The sequence below is a fragment of the Pristis pectinata genome, chromosome 12 (genome assembly GCF_009764475.1).
Source record: "Pristis pectinata isolate sPriPec2 chromosome 12, sPriPec2.1.pri, whole genome shotgun sequence".
Lineage (NCBI taxonomy): Eukaryota > Metazoa > Chordata > Chondrichthyes > Rhinopristiformes > Pristidae > Pristis > Pristis pectinata.
In genome coordinates this window covers 25,385,772-25,410,771 of record NC_067416.1, presented here as the reverse complement: position 1 = coordinate 25,410,771, position 25,000 = coordinate 25,385,772, and the positions used below count along the sequence as shown (strand labels likewise).

General features: G+C 37.9%; 1 protein-coding gene across 3 annotated transcripts in view; it reads left to right on the top strand.

The window, feature by feature from the left end:
* ebf3a (EBF transcription factor 3a) overlaps positions 1–25,000 on the top strand; it is a 114,262-nt gene that overhangs the window by 67,781 nt on the left and 21,481 nt on the right. For 2 of the 3 annotated variants that reach the window (XM_052027197.1, XM_052027195.1), the window contains exons 7-10: positions 8,128–8,209; positions 11,857–12,001; positions 18,411–18,541; positions 19,026–19,152. In XM_052027197.1, coding sequence (XP_051883157.1) covers positions 8,128–8,209; positions 11,857–12,001; positions 18,411–18,541; positions 19,026–19,152 — 485 coding nt within the window. The remainder of the gene's footprint in view (positions 1–8,127; positions 8,210–11,856; positions 12,002–18,410; positions 18,542–19,025; positions 19,153–25,000) is intronic. The other variant, XM_052027196.1, reaches the window with a different exon arrangement.

Below are 25,000 nucleotides of genomic sequence, written 5' to 3'. Positions count from 1 at the left end.
TTAGGAAGTTGTGGGCATGCTACGTTGGCGCCGGAAGTGTGGTGACACTTGCGGGCTGCCCCCCAGAACACTCTACACAAAAGATGCATTTCACTGTGTGTTTCGATATACATGTGACTAATAAAGATATCTTATCTTATCTTATTAACTTAATTGTAAAATCAGAACCATTGTATCTTTCATGTATGATGTATGCAGGAGGGATTTATCAGAATGGATTTTCACTTTGGCTAGGCAACTAGGAGCAAAGAGGCAAGAGTCATTTTGAGAAATCAATGCCAAATGGGTACCCTAACTAACCTTGGGGATTTGGTGTCCTCCAGTATCGAGCTGTCCAGAGATCCATGGATTGGCTGCAAGGTAGTGGGAAAACTTGGATGATGGGATGGTGGGGGAAGGGAAGTGTATTCTAATCATAGAGTGTGATGCATGTTGCAATAAAATCCTATCCAAAAATGGCAGCTGGGACTTTATGCAGGGTGCAGGATTGGTCTGCATACTTTAAAATCGATGAAACAGCTTGGTGCTTCAGCTACCCAGTGGTAGGACCATCTGAATGTAAGAATGGGTCAGTCATTAGGATTAATGGAACAGGAAACCTATCAACCCCATTCTGAGGTCATTATCTTAGAGTTTGACAAGTTAAAAGTTAGACTGCTGAGTTCCATTTGTGTGAAAGATCCTAATGATTGCCTCGATTTTGTAAGGGAATTTTGGGAGGTACCACTTAACAAATTCCTCGCCAACTAATAGCAACTTCTGGATTACTGTGCAAATGTTGATATTGCTGTCAATTGTTTGTGGTACTCTCCAAGAATGTGCTCTGCCAATGCAGCAAAGAAGTGTGACTATGTGGCAGTTTCCCCAGCACTTACATGAGAAATTGTTTGAACGACCCACACCAGGTTAGACCTGGCACAGAAACAGTGTCTCCATTACATGGAATTGAGAGGAATGTCTACAAGGAACAATTTTAGCTAATGTATTTTTTTAAAGTTGATTTAGTTTATTTAGTTTTTTACTATTTTTAAGTATATTTAAAAGTTTTAAAAATAGCTTTATTTTTATTTTTAAAGGTATGATTTCTGTATTTCCTTATAACATAGGAGGCGGCTATTCAGCCCATCAAGTCCAGATGGCTCACAGAGCAATGCCATCCCCCCCACCCCCACTAATGTTCCTTGCAGTCTATTCCTTAAATTCCCCCCAGATTCTACCACTCAACTACACCAATGGCAATTTACAGTGGCCTGTTAGCCTACCAACCCACACATCTTTGGGATATGGTGGAAACTGGAGCACCTGGAAGAAAACTCACACAGTTGCAGGAAGAACATGCAAACTCCACACAGACAGCACTGGAGGTCAGGATTGAACCCGAGTCACTGAAGCTGTGAGGCAGCAGCTCGACTAACTGCGCAACTGCACCACCTTTTAATACTTTTTAATAGTTTAAATATTTTAATTGTTTTTAAGTGTATCTGAATGTCAGAGATATTTATAGTTTTTGACTAGTTTGATCACTGACTAAGCCGGGGGGTCCAGCTTAGCCAGCTGTCAAAGATTTCTCAATCATTTCTTGGATGGAGTTTGGCTGATCCCCAGCACAACATTTACATGCACATGGCCTTTCCCCCTACCCACAAGGACTTGGCTAGCCTAGGATTATGCTGACATCAGTAAATCCACTAAAGTTAGGTGTGGAATCAGTAATGAGTGCATGTGGCTTGCCACAAAGAGGGAATTCTAGGCATTGTTATGAAATGCGGTAAGATTATTAAGCAACTCTAGTTTGAAACTCAGACGACACAAATATTAAACATAGGTATTTAATTGAAAGCAATGTTTTCTCATGTAATTAAGGTGGTAGATGTAATAGTGATGATATATTCAAATGTATCAATGGACAGATTTGAGGCTACTTTTTTGAATTTTGACCTGGCATATATCTGGTTATATGATTTCTAATGTTATCCAATTGGATATTATTCTGATCTAAACATTGTTATTTTTGATCCTTTGTGCTCTCCCGTTATTTCCCCGCTGAGGTCATTTGTAGCCTTGCAGTTCCTGAGAACTGATCTAGGCTAGCCCCCGTTCCAGCTTCATTCAGATGGTTAACAACCCACTCCACTCTACAACTTTGATGCTCATATTCTGTGCCTGGACTTTAGGGCGTGAGGTTGGCTGATATTTCAGTGTGGTATTGAGGGACTGTTGCAATCTGAGTGGTGCTTTCTTTCAGATGAGATACTGAGCTGAAGCTTAATCAGATGATTCAAGTGAATGTTACAAAAGCACAAGGAATTCTAATATCCTGGCTAATATTTCTTCTCCAATCAACTTCATCAAATCTCTCAAAGCAAAAAAAAACTTCATTTCCCTCGATAGATGCTGCCTGACCCGCTGAGTTCATTCAGCTCCTTTGTGTGTTGCTGTAGATGTTGAAAATCTGAAATGGAAAACCAAAACTGCAGGTCAGGCAGCATTTACGGAGAGAGAAACAGAATCATTGACCGGAACTGTTACCTCTGCTTTTTTCTTCAGAGATGCTGATTGACCAGTTGAGTGTTTCCAGCATTCTGCATTTTTATCATCCACCTGTGGTGGAGTTTATGGGACCTCGCTGCGTGAAGCTTCTTGGTCATGTGGTGCTTTGTTGTATTCAGAATACATGTGATGAGATATAATATAAATTGAACTTTATTCTAACAAACCTCATTGGCAGTAGGCAGCCAATCTGATAGAAAGCGTGTCTCCATCAGGCCATTGATGACGTCAGTTTTTTCTCATCTAGCTTTAGGGTGGGACAATCAGCTGCTGCCCAACTAGGAGATAGGATAGGATATCTTTATTAGTCACATGTACGTCAAAACACACAGTGAAATGCATCTTTTTGCATCAAGTGTTCTGGGGGCAGCCCGCAAGTGTCGCCACACTTCTGGCGCTGACATAGCACGCCCACAACTTCCTAACCCATATGTCTTTGGAATGTGGGAGGAAACCAGAGCACCTGGAGAAAACCCAAGCAGGCACGGGGAGAAAGTAAAACTCCTGACAGACAGCGGCGGGAATTGAACCTGGGTCTCTGGTGCTGCAATAGCGTTACGCTAACTGCTACATTACCGTGCCTGTAACTTATCCAATAGCAGAACTGAGGCTCATATATCAAGAGCACAGGTAGAAATGGATCAGGAACACTGTTTGGCTATCTATTTAGAAAACCTGTAACTCACCATCACAGCATTCAGATTCTTCACAACTATTACAGAATAGGTAAAGAATTCATCCACTGATAAGAGTAAAATTACACTCCTAGTTGATCCTACATTATCCCCTAGTTCTTGTTTTCCGGTCTCTTTTCTAGAAATCCATTGCATGTGCTGGTCAGTCTGTTGTGTGATGAGTAACCTCCTGATAATTCACCATTCTACCTTCTTATTGTTACAGGATGTTGCGTTTTACATTTAACTTTTATACGTGTACATCTCAATTGCCTCTTTATGGGGTTGAAAAAGCTGAAGGTTCTTCAGTCTTTCCTTGAAATGCTGATACTAGTGATCAGTCTTATGCTCTTCCCCTCACTGCCTGTAGGATTTGAATGTACCCTTTGTGAAATGGGACTTGACTAGAGCATTATTCAGTTTAATCAGTAGTTTCTTTGACTTGGACTTTCCTATGCTATATATGTTCAGTGTTATATTTACTTAGCTAATTGCTGTTGCATGGTGATTTGACATGTTGAGTACCAAGTCTGCAATTATCCTTAAGTCATTTTCAACTTTATCTTTAGCCACTTTGACAAAATTAGTGGATTAATCTGCCCCTCCTGATTTGGGATAATCTCCAAATTTCACCAGTTTCCACAAAGTTTCTGCATCTGAAAGATTGATGTCACTTTAGGCCACTGCAGGTCTCAACACCAATCTCTGGTCTGTCCCTCCATTCACAACCTCCTAGCATCCTGAAGTCACTGCCCTATGGTTAAATATATGCTGCTTGCTATCGTCAGTAAATTTTATATCCATTCCCATTGTTTTAAACTTAAGTAACAGACTTGCATACAAAATATTGTTTGAAGGATCACACAAAACATATTGTAGGGACTTCTGATTGAAACATTGTATCCTCAAAGAAAAACGTCAAGACAGTCAGTCAGTCAGGAATTTTCCTTCCTGAATCTGTATTGGCTTTCAATTTTATATTCTACTTGGAAGTGTGTTAGAGGTGTAAATCATTTTGTATGAAGTACATCCTAATGCTAGTTTAAATTCACTTTTCTGCATTTTCCAAATTCCACTATGAACCAGGAACAAGGGCACATAATCTGGAATGACATTCTAGCAGTGTATTAGCAGAGGAGTCATCTTTCAAATGAAACGGTAAACTAACTCTTCACTTGCCAGCCAGTTGGATGCAAAAGATCCCATGGTATTAGTTGAGCAGATTTCTCAGTATCCTGGCAAACCTTCTCTTCACCATCAAAAACTGTTCACGTAGCCTGTCATTCATTATCTGCTCCTGGGATCTTATTGTGGACCATTTGGTTACTTCATTTGTCTATACAACTACAGTGACTGCACTTCAAAAAGAATCCACTGGTTATGAATTGGTTTTGGATGCCAGGTCATTTCTCCTTTAAAGGAAGGGAATGTTGTTCCTGTATCCAGGTTCTTGCTGAAAATGTTTGCACTTGCCTCATCAGCACCATTTGCTATTGTACACATCTATAAAGTCCCCTCATTGATGCTCCATTTTATCCTCATAATTATCTGATGAACGGATATATCCTGTGTTTCTTCCCTGCATCGTCTCCTTGAATACCTCCCTTTACCACCTACTGAGAAAGTAAACTCTCTACTACCAGTACTATCAGGTCGCTGATTTTATGGCATCTTTACACAGCTGTTGCTAAATTCCAATTACTAGAAATGTCAATTATTGAAACTAATTCTTTATCTACTAGGTGTTCATATGATCAGGACTCTAGAATGTCTTTTTTTTCTCTGCTTTTGCCTGATACGGACACAGAGAGAAAAAGATAAATCTAAATGCTGAAAACTTTTGACTTTTTTTTCCTCAATTACTAGTGCTATGAAGCACAAATAGTTTATACATCAAGCCAGCTGCATTTCTAAAGAGCTAATCTATTTCTCCTTTGACCAGAGGGAAAGAAATCATTATTACATGATTAGTGGCTTTAGATAGGCAAAAAACAGCACTAGCAAGCAAGGCAGTGAGGATGAGTTGTATTAATTACCTAACACTTGCTGGCAAGATAATTTTATCAGCGATTTGGCCACTGGAAAGTTGCAGCTTTTGATAAAAGCTGATAAGTCCTTAGTTACATCAAAACATTGGGGAGAGGGGCAGTGTCAAATGAAATGCATCTCATCAGCTTTTCAGTGACAAACCAAATTCATTCTTCATGTAATTGATAACGGACTCAGCCAATTATTTCACACATTACAATACACAGAGGTCCCTTTTACAGGTTTTGTGCTGCTGTAATTAGCTATGCTAATATCTCCTTTATTGGCCCTAATATTGCTCAACACCTTTTGCCATCCTGAAACCCACCAGAGCCTCATGGCCTGTCAGGATAGCTGATTATTGAGAAGGATAGCTTTAATCAAACATAATTGCAGTTAATTTTTCTCTCCTGCTCTCGTTTGCCAGCATCTAATGCCATAGACTCGTTGATATTCCATTAAATTACAATTAAACAGGCTGCTTTGTTTCTGATAGTCTGAACAACACCACAAAGTTCTGTAGCCATTTAAGAGTGCTGTTTAGTAATAATTGCTTCCACACTCACAAAGGAGCAATTTACACAATACCCATGTAGAATTTAAACAGCACATAATGTAATGGATATTACACTTGAGTCTAACACTACAATTAAAATGATTTTCATCAGATAAGGAAAGAGCTCTTGCTAATCAACTTCATAAAAGTAAAAATAAATGAACCAATTCATAGTTCAAACATGCATCAATTGAAGTGGCTGTGAAAATGACATGGAAAGACCAAACCTTTAGCTATTTGAATTAATGTTATTTATATCATTAACATGGTTCATACACAAGGCATAAGCCATTTAGTGCATCAAGGAATTATGGGATAGTATTTGTGTAAACAGTGGGCTGGAGAGGTATAAAAACTATTCTTTGCGTCTTTTGATATGTAGTAGACACATCCAACATTTTATTATCCTTCAATAAAAAAATCTACCTGGTAAATATTTGAATTTCACGTTTGATTGTCATTTCTATCCTCAATTTAAAATATTTCCCATATTTGATGTTAATAGTCAAAATTGTAAATTTGATATTAATCAGTATTACGTTAATCTTGAATGAATTGCACTCAGGAAAATGGAAATTCCCAACTGGCATATTGCAAGGAATGATTGAATTTATTGAAAGCTGGAATGGAGATTGCCAAATAAGTTATATTAGACAATAAAACAAACAAAGTCAAAGATTGCACATTATGCCCATTCCCAGTCCCATATTGGTGGGTGGCTTTGTTTTGCAGGGATAGCAGATCAGCTTGAACTGGAGTCTACTGTCAAGCCAGGGAGAAGCAGAAGTAAATAAAGCCTATATTTCAAGCTTGATTTACTCTAAAACCTACTGTGAAAGATTATGACTCTTTAGGGAAATAAACACAGGGTCAGAGAATTAGTGTACATAATGGTCATTTTGATAATGGGCTAACCGATGGAACCTTAAACATACTGTACACAATTAGGCATAATGCACTAATGTCAACACGGGATTTTTATCACCTCTCTGTAATCAGCAAATCTGTGTTTGGCAGTAATAGAGAGTTTATTGGTGCTGAAGTCAAAGATTTTCTGCCACACAAAAAGATTTTTTTGTTGCTTTCATCGCAAACACAGACATCCTTTACATGCCGGTGGCTGGAAATACAAATTCATGGAGCCTGTCAGATATCACCTATGAATTTCCTGTTCCAAGGGTAAGAGAGCAAGTGACTAGTCATACCTTTTGACTTCCCGATGTCTTGCACAGCCAATACCCCCTAAGAGACCAGCACCTTATGCCCAAGCTGTCTTACTACATTCATGCCTGACAGTTTAAGATCAAAAAAGTTACAGGCATGCTGGATGCTGACTCAACATAGGCTACAATTCAGAGAAAAATTTATTAGTTCCACAAGTTAATGGGGTCATTAGTAAAGCAAGTCAAAACAGAGGAAAATCTGTACTGATTTTGCACAGGATTCACCTAAATTGGAAATAGTTTGTTAATTTTGGTACTGCTAGATTGTATGAAAGGGGAGAAATTATTAAGTGTCCAACTGTGGAAAAGGCAATGATCACTTTAAATACAGCGATAACCTGGTATAATAGTTGTCAATGTAGCTGTACAGAAAACTTGATTCATGTATTTATCAGTTAATTAACAGTGCACTGTGTTATACAATATCAGGTAATTCATTTAAACGCCTTGAGAGTGAACCATGTGCGGTATGCACTCTTTGGTAAACCTTCAAAAGTGAACAATATTTATCAAAAAATGTTTCAAAAGACTAACAAAATATTTTAAATTGCATAAAAGATTCAGTTATGTTGTTATATGTAAAATATGGCAGTTAAAGGGGAGGAACATTTGCTGATGAACTGTCTTCATCCAGTCCCTCACAGATGACATTTGTTCAGAAGATTAGCCAGGTTGTAATGTGCAGCATAATTGCCCTGTGTGTATGTCCCCGAAGTGAAACCTAATTGCTTGACAGGCCCATAACTTTGCTGTATGCTCTCACCTTGTTAGGTCCTATTCTGATGTAGTTAAAATGAAACATGGCCGCAGGTGTGTGTAATTTACCTGGGTATTGACTTTGCCTGCTTTAATTGCAGGGTAGTTGTTAGTAAAAATTGGTGGGTGGAATATCAAGTGGCAGATGTGCATGGAAGGGAAACTGTGAACGATATACTAATGAATAATAAAAGGTATATTACAAAGGCAGCAAATTATGTGAGCCACGCATATTAATGCAAGCTTTCTGTTCTTTATGATGATCTTATTTATTCACCCATCGGTTAAAGCAGCCATTCATCTCATGTATTTTTAATATGTATTTTGTATTTAATTTTAGATTCTTCTTAAAGTTTTTCCTCAAGTGCAATCAGAACTGCTTGAAGAATGCAGGAAATCCAAGAGACATGCGCAGATTCCAGGTAAATAAAAGCAAAATAAGTGTACTTTTAATGGCCTCTTATCTTATCTCTTTGGGGCTTTTTTTTCAGCTGGGGGTGGTGGTTGGGGACAGAAGTATCTGTTGCTTAGTGTTAAATAGTTAGTTTACATATTTTTTACACACATTTATTTATTTATTTTCTCCCCTCTTTAGACCGCCCCATGCCATGCACTATTTCCTGACTGAAAGGTTGGACAAGTGACCTGCTCGCAGGGCTCTGGCAATGACTGTGTGTAATCAGCTATAAGAAGGTACAGGAGAGTGGCCCGGGTTAACACACCTGCCGATTTTCCTTACCTCCACTTAGTACCTCCCAAACAACCCAGCAGAGACCAGAAACTCTGTGTGGAGAATCACAGACACAAACCCACATCCTGTAACTCTGCAACAGAGTATGTTCCTGCATGACATACAATGCTGTTCCATTTGGACACCTCATGTAAAAAAGAGAGTTTGAAACAATTTGTTAGTTCTAAAGTAATAACAAATATTTAATAAATCCTTCGTGTTTAAGAATAAAGCCTGTTCAATTTAAAATACACATGTTTCTTCCTGAAAAGCTTTCAATAATAAAAAAATAATAAATTCAATTCAAATTATTTGCTCTTGATTAAATCAATTTTAAATTCATTTGTCCAACTAATAATGTCATTAATATGGATTCCTACTTAATACATAGACATACCCTTAATCTTTAGGGTAGATTTATAACAGTGAGTTCTTGGACCAGCGTAGAAGAATACAGGGACTTACAACACAATAGATTATTCACTTAATGGTAGGAGAGCAAAAAAATGTAAGAAAAGTTTTTTTAAATCAGAATTTGGATTTCTGCCCAGATATTAAGTCTTGCCTTTATCTAAACTCAAATGATCTCACTTTGCCGACTTTCATTTTGTGAGTGGGTATTTTGCTCATGGTCTTCCAGTTAGTCAAGATTTCCCAATGAATATTACTGCAGCATTTTTTTTTCTCCCCCATATATAAACCTTACTTGTTCATTTAACTATTTAACTTGTTAGGTGGGGTCTGTGTATTGTTTTCTCTCAGAGCTATGGAATAGTCACAAAATAAGAGAACAGCTGCTTTGTACCTAACGCAAATTTCTACATTTCTTACAGGAAAAAGCAATTATTTAGAGAAAATGATGTTTGAATAAGCACATTATCATTTTTAACCACATTTCTGTTTTCATTTATCTTAACTGAGGACCAATGTAATATATCCTAAAAAGCAGTGTGGTTAACAGACCTAATGCGAAAATGAAAATTATTTCCAGAGTAGAAAGATTTAACTGCATTGTCAGTAATCTACTAAATATGCTGGAGTCTACCGTATTTTCTTAATATCTAGTAGTAATCTGTGAATTGTCTATCTGATTATGATTTTGAGAAACATATCTGTGGTTAACAAAAAATGGAAGGCACCCACCTTGAAGAATTACCAAATGTATTAGCTGAGAAGATTGAGCAGAAGAATTTTATTACAGGAAAAAAAATTCTCACTGCAAAAATACAGTAGCGTTTCCATTTTTCATGCATCTCAGATATGTGGCATTGGTGATATTGATCCATTGATGTGGAGCAGAAGGTCAAACCTAGAATGAGTGGAAATGTCCTCTTTGTCTCACTGATGACTAAAAGAAGCATCAGTCACCAGTGATCTTGTGGTCGACAGTGGAGGCACTAGTCACTAGAAGGACTTTCTTGGGTCTCTTCAGCTAATCTCCCTGCTTCTCAGAAGGTTTAACTGGACTTAACGTGGTGTCAAATCCCAGGCAATTCATTTTGCTGATTTCACTGCCTCTGCACTTTTCTTGAGGTGCACTGCAGGAGTGTGAAGGAAAGTCTTATTCCTTGCTTTATGCTCAATTGCATACTTTTTCTCAGTAAATGACCAATATAAGGTGGCATATCAATGAGGGTTGGGGTTGATTCACTGGTTTGGTATTCATGCCTTGCATTCCAATCTTTTTACTACTGTATGAGATCAATTGCTGTCAAAAACCAAATCTTTTCTCATTCTATGTCACAACATAATACAGGGGAAAAAAAGGAACGTTGGACATTTCATTATGCTATTTGTGCTTTTAATGATTGCATGTTAACACATTGAATATCATTTTGGGATAATGTCATTACTATGCAGTTGTTTTATTATCTGAACAACAAACACTATTCGGCTAAGAAAAGTATGGCCATATTGGCACATTGGTGAGGTCAAGAGAAGTAGTATTTTATGTCTGAACTAAATCCATGAATTATAAAGTATTTTTTTAAAAAAAACCTTCCAAGAATCACAACTATATAAAAAATGTTTGTACAAATTGATTTACATAACTCCTGTCAGCAACAGCTCCATCCAATAATGCAATCATTATTTACACTCCAAAGTCAGGACATTCCAGTGCTTACTCCATGCCAACCCCAGGTTCAGAAGTTTGACCCTGACACAATGTCCATGCTTTATTGCTTGAGAGTAGTGATTTAAAAATTTGGAGTTCATCTCATTTACGTGGTTAGAACTGGATGTTCTTACTTACACAACACGTGGCACTTCCACATTTAGGAGCACGTTTTGACATGTACTTTTAAAATGATATGTTATGGTAATTAAAAAATCTTCGCATTTCAGAGCTTATGATATCAATTATGTACACAAGTAAGGCAGATTGTATATGCAAAACAAAAATCATTTCACAAACTATTACTTTGCATTTCATTGGAAATTTCAGACCAATTCCAAAATAAATTTCACAGAAGTAGATCCTAGTATTTAAAACAGGGTCATACATTTTGTATGCTCTCCCTTCTATTACTGCTAAGAAGCAGCTGGAAGCCAGAGAAGTCTCTATCCATCATCTATCTAATGGCCAGTCCCTGAACCTGGGTGCAGAATGAAACTCTTTCACTCAAAAGAGGAAATTCCATTGACATACCAAGACCAATCACCATCAAAATGAACTTGAGGGAGGCTTATTTTACACTGATTGAAAACACTTTCACTATTCATATTCAACCCTTTCTTTTCAGATGCAAAAAAGTTCATTATTAGTGATTAAATGCAAGTGGAAAATTGACCTGGGATAATTTACCAAGAGAAAGCAGGAAAGCCTACTGATTTATTAAAGAGTTTGTGGTAATTTCAGAATCCTTGCCTCCTTTCATGTGAACCCATTCTCAAGTGAGGTAATTCTAATTAGATAAACTAGTTAATCAATATATCAATAGATCAATGAAAACAGCAACTATTTAAATGAGTAGCTTGAGGGGTGTTTTAGGGCCTGATAATGGTGAGTAGAATATTCCCATGAATTGCATTCATTTGTTAACATAATAGGCAGATTAAATTGTAATTAGTGTGGCGGGTTTTTAAGAGACACAATTATAAGAGAAAGCTTTTACAGAGCCTGCATGAATGACAGGTATTTATAGCGACTACATAAACTGTTCTTGAAAGGAGCATCTTTATTCTGGCACCACTCCACACTCTCAGCAAAGACAGTTTAATTTAACTGTAAAATAAGGCCCTTGTATTTCTTTTCAGCTCATTAAGGTGTCAGCACTTTTGCAGACTTTTTGCACAATACTGTAACTATCCCCTAACTGATGTGTTCTTTATACCCAGGTTGTTATATCGACAACAGTTAATGTTGATGGCCATGTGCTGGCTGTCTCAGACAACATGTTTGTACACAACAACTCTAAGCATGGAAGGCGGGCTCGCCGCCTTGACCCTTCAGAAGGTACGGCCCCTTCTTATCTGGAAAATGGTAGGCACACACATTTTACATTATGTCTTATGATTTGCAGAAGCTTTTTTCCCATTAAATTTTACATTTCTATTCTTTCAGTAATACAGCCTTCAAGTTAAGTTTCCTACCAATACGTTTTCCATACCATTAGTCAATGAATATCCCTGGACTAGTTAGTTCAACACTGCCATTTTGCTTTATCTCCCAGTCTGTTTGCTTTCTCTGCCCCCTCTACTTCATTTTTTTTCAATCGTTGCATTCTTTTCCAGTGAAACCACATCATCTTCAGTTTCTTTGGAAGAGATCACTTTATTTTGTTTTGCTATCAGCTTCCGCCATTGTTTTTGTTCCTCTCTGGCATCTGCCTCACTCTGGTCAGCAACACAGAACTCCACTGGCAGGTTTGATCTGTAACTTACAGTGATGGTAAAAAAAAATACATGATCAAATCTGTAAAGAATTTACTGTGAGGTCAGTTTCCTGTTGCTGGGCCCTACTGCAACGGATGAAATCTCTGTGCTTTGCGTACAAGAAAAAAAGAAACGGCACAAAACATTTTCTTTCCTTCCAACCCATTATATATGACTGACAGACTGCGTGGTTCCACCATAAGAGGAGGTGGAGCACAGAAAAAAGCTAGGGCACAATGACTTTGAATCCAAAGAATTGCTGAAATCTGGAATGCTGAACTAAAACTGAATCTCCGCCTGGTCCAGTCACAGTACATTTGCTGGGAACTGCAGTGTAACAGGAAGTTCATGTTAGATTGGGGAAAAATGTACTTATCCAACTAACTTGATAAATGTTGTGGATTTTTTTAGGGGGGGGAGGGAGAAAAAATGCATTTTAAAAAAAGCAGACAAATATCTCAAACTTTTAAGCATAATGAAAAGATGAGTAATGTTTTCTGGAACGTCACCAAATGCTTCAATTCATTTGAGGCTGACCTGCAGCCTTCGATGTTAATACATAAATTCTCGCAACCACGACATCAAAATAAAAATATAGACCTAATGATGTGCAGTTTCACTTGCATGTGGCATGTCAAAGCCTGGTGTACAAAATCAAGGGCTTCCCAGAGCAATCAATTAGCCCACCTTGGTCTGAGTCATACGGACTAGGAGAGTCTGAGGTTGCAATGAGCTGTATAGAATTAGCTGACCTCAACCAGGAGAGGGGTGAGGACACCGCTGCTGGTTTAAACATTGCTGGGGTAGAGAAAGTTTAAAAATTTGTCATTTTGCTTTGGTTTTGTGTCCTTTCAAGTGAACTTTGCTGTGAGAGCTTCTTTTGAGGCACATGTTTTGCTCAAGTGGTCAAATAAACTGCTAATATTCCTTGCTTGAGCCCACATAGGAGTAATGGTTAGTCGGGTTTGGTATCAGAGGGCTGCCAGCCACTGTGGGAACTCTACCTCTAACTTACACTAGTGCCTACATCAGGGTTTGGAGGCCAAAAGCAGAGGGAAGAAAATTTGTTAAAAATTGAGGACAGATAAATTACTCATTCATTAAAATAAATGCCTTTCTAGTCTCCTGCCACCATAGTTTAAACAAACTTGAAGTAAATCCCTGCATCTATCATACATAATTTTTTAAAGTTTACTTTTAAATACAAATGCAATAAGTTATTTGCCTCAAAATTCATCTGTTGGCAGCACCAACCGGCTTGTACTTTGTATCTGAAACTCTGCAAGGGCAAGGTACGATACATTGTTGTCACTGTGTAGTATGTTTAGCACTACTGACTGGAGATGAATTTCTAGGCAATTATATCTTATGACGTATTGTTTATCTGCTCTGTATCCACTGAAGTAGGTGTGTGTTTTGCCTAGCAACGGAATACTAATGAGAGACACAATTTAAAAAAAAGCTGAATCCTATACCAACTCTATTCTTCTCCAGAGATGGAACCAGTTATTTTATGGGTTAAAACAACCATGTTTACTGCCCTGATCCTAGGGGTCATCTGATGAAACCATCAAAATAGCTGTAGGAGTAAAGTAAAACCTTAAGCTATTGTATAAAGTGCACAACCAAATCTTGGAAAATTAAATCAAAGTACCATCTTTTCCTAAGATAGTGGTGTAGTGTGAATTTTAAAATATTTCATCATTCTTACTTACTGATTCCAGTCACACATCCCTTTGTACAAATTTAACTGCCTAATAATGAGGATAGTTCTTGGAATTATAATTTAACTCCATCCTGTTAACTTTTGGGCCAATAAACTGCCAAATGAGGGAATCACTAAAATTTATCCCAAACCAGTCCCTGGGTGGTTTGCAAAACAAAAATTGCATGAATGGCCCAATTTAAAGCAGGCTATTCAGTTATAAAATGTAATTCCATACCTACACATGGCTGAATATTTTCTGCTTGAAGAAGACTGTATGCTTTGAATTAGCAACACCTTTTCTTTAAAATCAGGAAGTGCTCTGTGAAAACTGCAGATACGTGTGTCTGAGTCCAGCTTCTCTTTGCTAACACCTCATTATCCAATCATCTAATATTCACCAGCAGTATATACACACTCACAGCCCGTTTCCAAGAGAACTAATTCCCCCTGCTGCTGGTGTTGCTGCTGCAGCTATGGAAGCCTGCCATTGACTTCTTCAGAGCTTAAATCTACAGTTGCTGAATACAGTGGGGTGGGGTGGTGGAGGGGTGGGTAGCCGAACAATGGATGCACCTTCAAGCATTGTGGAGAATCAAATTTTAATCTTCTTCTGTCGCTGATTTTGTAAATGACTCTACCTCAACTCAGCGTTCAGCTTTTCAATTCCCAACCTCCCACCCTCCACCCTCACCCCCACCCTCACCCTCACCCCCAGCCCCCCACCCACTACCAATATGAGGCCTGCAGCACTGTAGTGATTTGCATGCCAAGTGCCTGTAATGCTGTTAGGTTTATGCAATAAAGACAACTCAATGCAGGCTGCAGGGTTTTACTGAGTTAAAGGGAACAGATGGCCCTAGGAGAGGTAAAAGGTATAATCCTATCAGCTGGAGTATCAACCAGCCATCTGGACATCCCAAGCACAATTACAAGACATTTTAGTACGCAGAACAAAGAAATCTTCGCAAGGCAAGATTAGGCTTGTTTGAATGCTTTATTATTGTAAATTCAAAGAAAGGTGACAAATGCTGTTATAATTCTCTAGAGAAATAACTTATGGTAAGAAAAGTTGCACAGGCGAAGGTATCATTGGCAGATCCATAGGAAATTAGAAAGTATTAAACACTGAGAGTAATTTACGTCTTTTTCGGTAGTTTTACTATCAAAACATGCTGTTACATTGGCAGGAATTAGTTGATGCGCTATTGCAGCTGTGGAAGTAAATTTTGATACGACTATTTTGAAAACTCAACAGGAAGAGCAGAGTTAAATTTAAGTACTACTTGCTATAGATTTGGTTAGCAAATACTTGTAAAAAAATTCCTGAATTTTGAAAAATAAAGGACCTGAAGCACAAACAACACTGCTCCTTCATCTTGCTTTGCACAATCACATGGAATGGCTGGTTCCAGCACCGTTCAGCTTGTCTGGAACTCGACACAGGTGTTTAGCACATTGTGGAAATGAGGTGGGAATGGTGCAAGAGCATCCATTGGCATCATTATTATGTTCACCAGGGATGTTGAAAGTAATTGGAAAGCTGTAGATTTTGTAGATTGAAGCACATTAAGCAAAGTTTTGTTCTATTTTATTGTGCAGTGTGTTGAGGTCATTTTTGTGCAAAAAGTAGTTTGTTTTAAAGAATATGAAAGCCATTTGTAACGTGGAGTGGTCAGGTAGAAAATCTCCTCCATGATTTCTCAAGTTGGGCTAAATTAACTCGGACACCACCTTAGCTGGGTTGAGTGAGGGCGGGTGTGTTAACTTGGGCTTTTCTTACTCAAAACCTTGCAACAACAGCAGCAATTTGGGAATAGGTCTCTCACCTGCACTTGCTTTTCGAATAAGTGTATGGTTCAGGACAACTGAAAAGTGGGGAACTGCAAATGTAAAAATGGAGGGAAAACATATGGAAAATAATTGGTAGCTTTGACTTGGGGGAATAAATCTACTTAGTGGTCACATTGTAGTAACATTTGTAGCATTTAAATAATATTGTACATGTAGTAAGTATTGAAAATTCAGAAAATAGGGAACCAACATGCATTGGTAGTAAGTGTATAATTAAATGTAGCAGTTATAATGAAAAGCTCATTTGCACAAAACCAGAGATGTGCATTAAGCTATGTCTGGTTTTGGCTCGTGCTGAGGAGCAGCTTTTAACCTAACATGCGCTGTAAAACGTGAAGTATAGTTTCAATGAATGCCTCAACTTTATCCAATGAACAGAAGGAAGGAAAAGCACAGATTTGCTGTTCTTCTGCTGCTGTCTTCATCTGCTCTTTCCAATTTCTATCATCTGCTTGAGTGCATTGTGCATGTATATCATTAGATCTCTAACACTGTCTGTGTAATTCATTTTGCCATGGTTCCCATTGAACACATGTTCCTTCTCTGTATGTGCATTGAAATGTATGCAAATACAGGCAGAAGGAAGATGGCTCAAGGCACAGGCGGAGCCAGACCCATGTTCTCTGCTGAGAAGCATTGCAAATTCCTCGGTGATGTGCGAGCTTGTCAGGCCACAGCTGCCAGACAGCAGCCTCTTGTGCATGCAGCAAATCCTATATTCTTTTCTTCTCTCACCTCCAAAGTAAATTTGTTTACTGTAATTTTTTTGTGTGAATTATTTGCCATAATTGGCTGTGCTGATGAAGGTCACTCCCTTTGAGGAGACTTGTCAGTCTTTAGAGAGCTGATCCTTTTCAAACGATCTCTGTGCAATTAAGAAAAGCAAATGTCACTTGGAAGCCTTAGAAATGAAAATTTGTATGAACTTATTAGCATGAAGTCAACAGCAATAGTTAAGGGCAGGCTCTCAGTGTGTGCTCAGATCCTCTGTTGCAGAGGGAGATGCACGTGGAATCAGCAAATATAACCTCCACTAGTCCAACATAAAAGCAAATAAAGAAAGGTGGCATGTCTTAAGTATACTACACAACAATAGCTACTAGCTATTAACAATGGCTTCATGTTAGTTGCTGCTTGAACTGATTAGCAGCAACCAAGTGGACAACTCATAAAACAAAATTTGATTTAAAATACAAATTGTTGTAATGAGTATCCACAGAGTACCATAACATTTCATTAATTATATTTTATATTTGTGAATAAATAAAAATGGCCTTTGAGCTATTAAATAATGTGAGAGGAGAACATAATAATGCCTGATGTAATAACAGTCGAGGATACCAAGCAGTTGACAACTGAAATTTTTGTGTTAAAATTTAGTAATCACACCAGAAATAACAGACCCACTGTGCTTTACTTATTGGAAAAAATCACGACTTAACCAACTGTGAAAGCAGTTGCTTTAAAAATGTTTGAATGGTATTTAGGTTAATTTGAGGACAATTCACATGTGACACTTACAAGCCAACCCCTACAGGTAAAAATTGCAGCAGCAAGATTTGCTTGTCATAGGGAAAGTGTACATCTCAGTATTTACTCCTTTGCATGAAAGTCAGCGTACAAAAGACCATCAAAGCCGATGAAAAAGGTCTGTCAACACCATGTAAAGAAGGCCTGATCAAAGTAAAGAACAAAGCGATTCACTCGGAGGCTGTGCAGCCTTCAGCCTGAGCATTGCTGCAGTTCAGTGGTTGCTGTGAGCTGGGATTGACTGGTGCTAGATGCTGCCTCCTGTGCTAAGTCTGCACCACTTGTAATAACTCATGCAAATGTGAGGACTCTAGAGACAAAGCGAGGTCAAGTAAATGGCTCATGGATTCATGTCGACAAACAATATTAGATGTAAAATGTGTACCTTTGACAGAAGTATTAATATAGCGCTTTTGATTTTTTGTGATGAAAAGTGAAAAGTAGTAATTACAGAATGACAGGGGAAAATGAAGTTTTGAACCAAAGGCAAAGTTCGCGGATGAAAAACCCAACCCAATTAGCTGCTTATGAGGAATCGAAATTCAGAGCATTTGCTCTTCCATCTCCCTCAACAACCTTTTGATTGACTCTGCTTAGATCTGTAAAGCAAAGCAGATAAATTGACATGCCACATGCATGCAATGCTTAATCATTTGTAATAGCCATATTTGCCCTGACATATAATTTGCTACATCAAGCTATTTTTCTTGTGTGCAAGCAAACTGCTGCTTGGCCTTTGCAGTGTAAAACAGTTAATGGTCTGCTTTTGCTACATGAACATGCTGAGATATGACTGTGCTTTTTTTGCTAAACTGCAGAGAGCAATCATTCACTTCGTGACTTTGCTTTGCAAGATTTGTCATTGCGGATGGGATCTTGCGACCACGGCGATAGTTTTCAAGCTTTTATTTTCCCTTTGTGTACACAGCTACTCCGTGTATAAAAGCTATCAGCCCTAGTGAAGGTTGGACCACTGGTGGAGCCACAGTCATCATAATAGGAGATAACTTCTTTGATGGTTTGCAAGTTGTTTTCGGCACTATGCTGGTCTGGAGTGAGGTAAGCTCCCTGATAATAGATAATACAATGTATGGCATGTTGTGACTTATGCTAGAAAACTATTATAAGACTTTTTCAGCAAGTTTCCAAGATGTATTTATATTAGGCAATTTATCTGACAAATTGTGTTAAATGCAGCTGATGTCGACTTACGCCATCTAGTGGATAATGTTTTGTACCAAATCATTCAACACAATTGAATAATTAGCACTAGAAAATTACTAGGAGAGAACTTAGGGAGACATATGGAGACAATTTTCATGTGAATGATGCCTCGTGGCTTTTCCTGCAAGCTAAAACCAAGGATCATTTACAAGAGATGTTGTCAAGCTATAGATCTCTGAACTGCATGTGAGAGAGGAGGGCAAATTTTCAGATGTGCGCCCAATTTGGATTAATTTTCATAATTATGTTCAACTGGCAAACATCATTTCTATCTCTGTCATCTTAAGCCTTAAGTCTGTTTACTGTATGATTCTTCTAGCTGATAACTCCCCACGCCATCAGAGTTCAAACCCCACCTCGACACATTCCTGGAGTGGTAGAAGTCACCCTGTCTTACAAATCAAAGCAGTTCTGCAAAGGTGCTCCTGGGCGATTTGTCTACACTGGTGAGTTGGAATAAAAAAGGCTTGGAAGTCCTGCAAAGATTTAATGAGTGAGCAACAATGTAAAATTTGAAAGGTAGAAAGAAGGAAATAGGAACTTATACACCAGCAGGGAGAAAGGGGAGGTGAGGTCGTAGCCTGTCTGACCTGGAAGCTTCTGTCTGATTTGAAGTGCTCCTAAATTGATGGGGACAATGAGATAATCATTGAAAATTGCTTTCACCATTGAAAGCTGAGCCAAGTCCCACTGTATTTCACAATATGAAAATTATGTGAACTTAAGCAGAGGAGGGAGTGATTCTCCAGGGCAGCTGTTTTCTATCAGAGTCCCACCAAGCTTGCAGTCTGACTAGCCACTCTAGCATTTAACCTTCTCAGCATGAGGAGGGACATAGGGCAACGAGGCTGCAGGATAATGAAGCAAGAGCATAGTGTAGGGCATGCAGCTTTATAAAGTATAACTTAAAGACATTAGCAGCTTATCTACAGCCCTATTAAAGTGCCAAATCTCAGGGAATAGCTTGTGGAGGACACCATTAGTCACACATACTAAGAGGATTGTGCTGATTCTCATCAGGGACAGAACAAACATATCCCACTATATCTATGCAGTTTTTTTTCCCCCCTGCTCCTTGCAGTCATTATAAAGATACAATTACCATGGGAGACAGTAGCAGTTCAGTTGATTAGCACGGTGAATTAAAAGAATGAGTCACAAATGACATGTCCGGTTCTTCTGCACAAGTCCTTCTTATTCCCTGTACACCTCACCCCTCTTGTAGGAAGGTCAAAAATGAGAGAGAACTAACAATTTCAAGCAACTAGCACTTAGTGCCAGAATTAACAATCACACTTTGTGTAATTGCCATTTAATAGTAGATTACCATATAGACTGTAAAATACAATATAAATTGCCTTATGTTTAAAATTAAATTAACTATACATTTTACTACATTCAACAGTAAATTGGTCAAACTAATAAAAGGAGTTGAATCTTAATTCATATGTCTGAGAAGTGACTGATTATTTATTCACAAATAATTTCTTAATCATTGGACACCTCTTTTCATACAGATTGTGCCATGTTGTTTCTGATTGATTCCAGCTTTTTTTTGTCAACATGAACATGACACTCTCATGGGATTAAGTCAGAAGCAGTGAAGTAATCTGACACCACAGAACATAAGCAAACTTTTGTATAAAGTCATATTTTCCCCCAAATCATGGTGGATTTCATTAAAAGAAGGTACTAGTACAGCAACTTGAAAAGGTTGTGCTGTATACCTGTCTTTTTTTTAATTAAGTGAATTGGAGCTCTGGCCACAATTAATTTATTACTACAAATTATAATTGTCACACTAGTAATTGAAACAAGGTTTTAGTTAAATCTATCTTGTAAAATTACATTTTAAACTGAGAAGGGATCATTTTTAGCAGTAAAATGTTCTGCTTTGAAAGGAAAGCAAACTTTTCACTTAAATGTTGTCTTTTAACAAAAGGAACTCGAGCAAATTAATGTTTGTTTTGCTTGAAGCATAGATCTGCTGCATGCCATGAATAAAGTTCTGTTAGATGTTAGCACTGACCTCTTCTACCCACAAGTTTTGTTGACCCACCCTCATTTTAGAAACTTCTTTTGCTCAATTATAGAAATTATCGCAAATTACTAGGAGTCAACGTGTCGTTTGCAGCAGACTGAAGCCAGTAACTAAACACAGATACTGGCAGCCAATCGTAAACATGTTCTGAGCAGATACAGAAAAGCTTGAATGCTGAATACATTGGAACCAGTCCCAAGCCTTTTAATAATTTGCTAGTCTCCGATATAAATGATCATTTCAGCACAAAGGCTTACATTCAATTTCAGGTTTATAAAATCATTACTCTCCAGTGATCTTTCACACTTTGTTTTCTCTGATACAGCATTTGTGCAAGGAATTGGGTTGAACTCTACTTGAGTGGGACTTGGCACATTCACAAAATCCCACTTCTGGTCACTAAATTGCCCAGCTGCAATTTAAACACAATTTTTTTTTCCGATCACCATTTACCCTCATTTTCTTGACAAGCTTCCAGAATCCCCAGTTCTAAAGGCCCCACACTAAGTATATTTTCTGTGCAACATATCTGAAGTGTTTCCTAAGTGTTTATTCAAATGTCATTCAGTTACAGCCACCTCTCAATAACAGATGCAAAGTTAAGTGCATGTTTTGCATTTTTCTGAAAAGTGATAAAGAAATTGTAGAGATGAGTAAATATACTATTCAGAGCTGAAACAAGATTTACATTGTTGTTGCAATACGTTCTTTGTATTGGCAGTGGAGTGACAGAGCTGTATAAAATGTCTACTGTTTTCAGCAGTCAGTATACACCTATCACACTCATTTTTGTTAACAAATCAAATCATAAGTTAATTATTGAATTTACAAAAACTAAACACACAGCAGACTGCGTAAAACAGTGTTTCATAAAGTGGTACATTTAATATCTCAGAAACTCTGCTTTCAGCTAACTCTCAAAGGTAACATTCATGTAGGGGCATTGTTTCTTTCACCTTCCTTGTCTTGTCACATCTTTTGTCACTGTAAAACAGTTTCTTCCATGTCTGATACCTGTATTGGTTATCCATTGATCAGGCCTGTTGTGGGTACCAGCTGTCAGCAAGCCCTGCAAAAAATCAAAGAAGGACAGATATGCTCGTCTTCCTGCCAATAAATTTCTCTCTAATAAGTCCCTTAAAGCTGATCAGGCAATTTTAAAAGGCTCTCACAGCTGATACTTTAAAACCTGTTTATTGGATTTTTTGGAAACATATCGTGGTTGTTTTTTTTGTCTAAAAATATCCCTATTGACAGTTAAGATGGGAAGACAAAACACCCCCAAAAGGGTAATTGTTAATGATGACATTTGAGGACAGAAGGGGTTTTGAGGCCATAGTGCTGCTTCATATTACTCTGTTGCTTTTGTTGGAATGGAGCACATTAAAAAGCACGTACTTTTTGTTTGCTATTGCGCAAGTTGACTATTTGTCCTAATCAGTGACACATATTTACTAGAATTGCATTAAATGAACTATCCTTCATACAGAACTCGCACGTTTAGAGCTGCTTCATTCATCATCTGAAAATTGAGACCTGGTAAACTTTTCCCTTCCTCTGGTGAGATGGTAGACATGCATCAAAATGTTAAAAAATGATTGGTGAGAGGGAACTGTCACCCATTTATCAAGGAAAAGGAACATTATTTGCTAATTTCCAAACCCGGGCGGTGACAGGGTGCTTCGTCTTTAGACCCATGGTGACCAACATGGCCTTTTTGTTATTAGTACAAGTCAAGCGCTTTTTGGCTGCTGCTAACAAGACACATTTGTCTATCATCACAGGGTGCTTTATTTTTTTCCCAGGCAACTGTGACCAAACCTTGTTCTCTGTGTCATGATTGGCCCTGCTCAACCACGTTGTGGTAATGTTGGGCGGCAGAGGAACTGATAAATCACAAAGTTTTCTCGTCAAGGTGAAGGTATCGACTCAGCTGCACCAAAACTGACAAAATGTAGCGGTGAGAAGACAGCAATTCATCATCAAAAAGGACAAAAGGGTCATTCTGGCTTCACTCAATAAATGCTGATTTTTTTACATTTTGAATTGGATGATTTGTTTTTGCCTACTTTTGCTTAAACAAAAAAAATTAAGATTCTAGTAGCTGTTTATTTTTATGATTGCAAGTGCAATTCTACTGCAAAAGATTTAATCCCATTTCTTAGATTAAAATATAAATCTTGTATAATAAAAGATATGAGCTTAACGTTGACTAAATTATAAATTATCTCATGGGTTGAGACCATGTTTTATATTATTTGTAAAACCTTCTAAAAGTCCTTAAATCTTAGTTTAATGTACGTTTTCTCTTGATTTAATTCAGCATTTTTAATAAAATATTCTACCTAAAGTAAACTAATTAACATGATAAGATTTTTTGTAAGATTAGTTGACTCAATTTTGATAACAGGGAGGAAATAAGTGTCTGGAGTATTTCCTTCTCAGTCACGGGGGAGGTGATTGAGAGTTGATAACATTTTTTGAAAAAAGAACTTAAAATCCTGTTACTTGGAGAAAAAAATCACTTTAGCGTGAAGGCTTCAATTTCCAACTGATAAAAATTTCCATTGTACAACCTGTCTTAAGAAATTAGAATAAACTGTTATGTGCTCTTCAAATGCCTGACTGCAAGAAGTCATAAACTTATCCAAATGCCAGAATCCTTACATCTGTCCCTTTAACTAAAGACATATTGTACTCTCTAATCCCAGACCAACTGATACAGCAATTCCTCATAGTATTCTTTAACCTCGGGGCTGGGTTTGGTAGCTGTAGTTTTAGTATAACTATAAAAGCTAAAATCAAAGGCATTCTTCAAGGTATGTAAACAGAATTGTTTGAATGCAATCCAATAGTTGTCAGCAGGGGCATTTTTTATACAGAAGACAATGAGATGTCCCCTCTCTGTGGCTAGTGTCACATATCAGTACTATTATTTACTGTCAGGTACTCTCGAGTGGGAAGACAATCCCTCTGTGATAGGCCCAGTTAGACTGCCTATATGAATGCCTGGGGACAATGTCAGGGTTATAGAAAAGGTAGTTCCCGTCTTCCAATTATAAGCTAACATGGCAGTTTTCCCACTGTCAGTGTGTGCACTTTGAGGAAAATTCCTTGCCATTATCTGATCGAATGTAATTATTAAGTGACCTGTGAATTCAGTGTCTGTAATTGGAACAAGTGGCTGCAATTGAGCATGTACTTTTTCCCTTTGCAATTTATGGCAAATCAGGCAGTGCTGCAAAACAACTGCTGGTTAGTGTTTGAAACATCTGGGAGTCCTGATGAGCGAAACCATTGCAAGCCTGTTAGAATGAAAGAACTCACAAGAATTCTTTCTCCCTTTTTGATGTTTTTTAACAAATATCTGAACATGTGGTCTCTAGTAGAGGAAAGGATATTAGCACTGCTCCAACAAGCAAGGCTGCCTCTAGATGAATGATGCATTCAACCCACCATGGCTTTGTGCTTCCTATGCATTTCACAATGCTTGGCTCACCCTGCCAAGTTCTGTGATTGAAATTCATTGCCAAATTTATTGAGAAATTAATGAGAAAAGCTGCAAAGTATTGACTTTGAGAGGAAAACACAACTCATCTTGAATGAGGAGGAAAATGCAGCAATAATTTAGCTCCTATTGATTTTGCCCTGTCCATGTATTGATCTTCATTTTACAATATTAATTTGCACCTGCGATCAGCTGCAGAGGGAACCAATTTCATTTCTTCTCTCTGTTAATGTGCAAAGTGTTAGGTGTTTTCAGAAGTAGTCTATACTGTAGATGACTTCAGATGAGTTTTTTTTCCCCCAGCTTAAGAACCCCATTCAAATACAAAACATTAGCAGTTTGTTGAAACAAAAAATGTGGCTCAAGCTGATCTCAAATTTATACCTCCCTTCAGCCCCACAGGCTGTGTTTCATCTGTATGAGGAACAATCAGTGCCCTGAAATTCCAGCCCTGTCCTCATCATCATGCCCATATCGGTTCAAAGTTCATGAAATTTCTATGAGCATTGATCTCCTCCCATTGATTTTTTTCGCAGGAGATCTTTGAAATTTTAATTTCCGAGCATCTGAATTTCTCATACATGAAATGGAGTTGCTGGAGACAGTTCGGTTGATGATAAAGTGGAGAACTTAGCACCATTTCGAAGCCCAAAGAAAACTAAGCATTTGTGGACTTTGTGCAATATTTTAAGCTTGAATGATTTAAAAAAAAAATGCAGTTCTGAAACTGTGGTAAAATATACAG